Source organism: Pseudoliparis swirei, chromosome 19, assembly GCF_029220125.1.
Source record: "Pseudoliparis swirei isolate HS2019 ecotype Mariana Trench chromosome 19, NWPU_hadal_v1, whole genome shotgun sequence".
Lineage (NCBI taxonomy): Eukaryota > Metazoa > Chordata > Actinopteri > Perciformes > Liparidae > Pseudoliparis > Pseudoliparis swirei.
In genome coordinates, this window is record NC_079406.1 from 25,206,907 (window position 1) to 25,209,538 (window position 2,632).

The 2,632-nt window shown below is 50.2% G+C and overlaps 1 protein-coding gene across 1 annotated transcript; it reads left to right on the forward strand.

Annotated features, from left to right (window-relative positions):
* The first annotated feature begins 572 nt into the window (after positions 1-572).
* Positions 573-1,965, forward strand: nanos1 (nanos homolog 1). Its single transcript, XM_056440215.1, has one exon. The coding sequence runs from the start codon at positions 742-744 to the stop codon at positions 1,459-1,461; it is 720 nt and encodes a 239-aa protein (XP_056296190.1). The 5' UTR covers positions 573-741; the 3' UTR covers positions 1,462-1,965.
* Positions 1,966-2,632: the final 667 nt, after the last annotated feature.

The following is a 2,632-nucleotide window of genomic DNA, read 5'->3' on the forward strand; positions in this document are numbered from 1 at the left end:
GGTCTGGTAAACACACACGCGGACCTGTCAGGTGGACAGGTTCGCCTCCATAATTGGATCCATATTCAACATGCATTTTTTTGAATGATGTTTTTCTCTCCCTCCGCACAGTGAGAGAGGATGGATGGAACAAAGGGGCGCACGAGGAGGGGTCAACGTGTGCCGACGCTATAACCACGCGCAATGATTAACGCTATTGATTGACGAAACACGCGGAATTGGACTGTTGGAGCTTCCATGAGTGAACAAAGAGCGCAGCCGTCCTCCTCCTCCTCCTCCTCCTCTAATTGATCGGCGCTCGCGCTGACACAATGTAATTAACTATACAGTATAACAGCAGAATTATTTCCTCTGCTCCCGAAATCATTAACTATTAACAACTTGGTATTTCATGAAAATCTCCCGACTCCCCCCCCCCCCCCCCCCTAAAAAAACAACCAGAATGATGATTGATGTGGAATAAGAAAAAAGAAGAACAACAGTGTCTCGGAGAGAGAAGGGGAGCTGCTGCTCTCATCCTGATCACCAACGAGGTCCTCGTTCCGGAGGCAGCGCGGCGCCCCGCCCTCCCGGTCCTTATAACCAGAAAGCCAGATTTTCCGGGACTCACAAACACAACAGGAACACTGGAGACCACGTCGTCGCGCGCACGGAACCGTTTTCCGGAGACGAAACTCTGGCTTCCTCTCCCCAAAAAACACTTTTTTCCCCGGATTACTCCCCGGTTGCTCCACACCCTTCATGACCGCGAGCGGACGACCAGAAGCCGCCATGGATTTTCTCAACCACAACTATTTGAACGCGCGCGGCCCGTACGACTACACTTTTAATTTCTGGAACGACTATCTCGGGCTCACCACGTTAGTCACGAACAACAACAACAAGCTCAGCATCCCCCAGAACCCCAACTCCATCACCGAGTCTCTGAAGGCGACCCTGGGCTTGGACGACTCCCCGCCGTGTCCGTGCGTAATCGCGGGCGGCGTCGGGGACAGCGGGCACCTGGACTGCTGCTGCCCGTCCGGAAGCCCCCCGCCGCCGGCCTCCATCCTGGACTTGAAGGAGCGCTTCTCGATCCTGAGCCCGTTCCAGAACCAGCTGGGCGTCCACCTGCCGGAGCGGGAGGCGGTGGGCTTCGGCGGGAGCTTCGCCGGGTTCGATCTGTTCGGCATGGAGCGCAAGATGCGCAAACCCGCCTCCAGGAGCAAGCAGGAGCCCAAAATATGCGTCTTCTGCCGAAATAACGGCGCGCCGGAGGAGGTGTATGGCTCTCACGTGCTGAAGACGCCCGACGGGAGGGTCGTGTGCCCGATTCTGAGGGCGTACACGTGTCCCCTGTGCAGCGCCAACGGGGACAATGCGCACACGATCAAATACTGCCCGCTGTCTAAAGACCAGCCGTCCCAGAGACCGTTAAAGGGAGGGAGGGCAGTGGGTGGTAAGAGGATGAAAATATTCTAAACAGACTATAAAGTAAATTTTAATATTGCACTGAACTATTTCCAGATGACTGTTTTTTTAAATTTTAGGCTTTAGCCTTTATTCCAGTTTCATAAACATTGATTTTATCTTCTTTTTTCCTCCCCTCTCTAAGATCTCTTATATTTTTATAGTTCTTTTATCCACATAGAACAATTGTTATGCTTTATACATCGGATTTATTTTTCTCGCGATATAGTTTATAGTCATTTGTGCGCGTGCGCATACGAAACTCATATATCTCTAGTCACACAGTGTGGAGAGAAGTATTTTGGTCGCGTGGGAGAGGAACACACACTGACATGTTGGCAAAAGGGGGGATGAATATTCAGATTTCTTACCGAGTATTTTTGTACGTCGAGCTGAAAGAAGAAGAAGAAAAGCTCGCAGCGATATTTTTTTGTTCTTCTTCTTTTGTTCTTTTTTTTCTCGTCTTTAGAAAACCAAAGTTATGTTTGCCATTAAAAGAAGCTCAAGAATGTGTCATCGATGAGTGTTTGTGTGCGTCTGACTGACTGCCGGAGGAAGAGGGGGGGGAGGAAGAGGAGGAGGAACTATTTTGGTCCCAGCTGCCTGCTCGGAAGAAAGAAAAAAAAAGAAAGAAAAAACTCCACAACATATTTTTCCAACTCAAAAAAAGTTGACATTCAATCTGTGAGGCAGGAATGAGGGGGGGGCGGGGCGTGGGGGGGGGCACACAATGTGGGCCTCTGTTTAAAGGCTCGTGTTCTCTCTTTTTGGGGGGGGGGGGGGGGGGGGGGCAGTGTAATCAATTGTTGCCACACTTTTTCAATCCCCCCCCCCCCCCACGTGATGAGAACAGTCATCTGACACGTTGAGATGTTTCTTTATGTTTACATGTCCAAATAAGGGCGACACACTGGATTTCCTTCTTTTTTTTCTCTCTCTGTGGCGTTTTTCTTTTCTTTTTTTCTTTTTTTGGGGTGGGGGGGTGTTTTTGGTTTGCCCAACTTGCCCCCCATGCCTGCTCTTGTGAGACCCTTTTTTTCACTCTGAGCGTGAAGGTGATGAAGAAGAAAAAAGCAAATGAATGTTAGCCAACAACAACAACATGCTATCCCGTCATTTCTTTACCTGAAGAATCAACGCCCCCCCCTCCTCCTCCTCCTGCTCTCCACCCCACCCCCCCAAA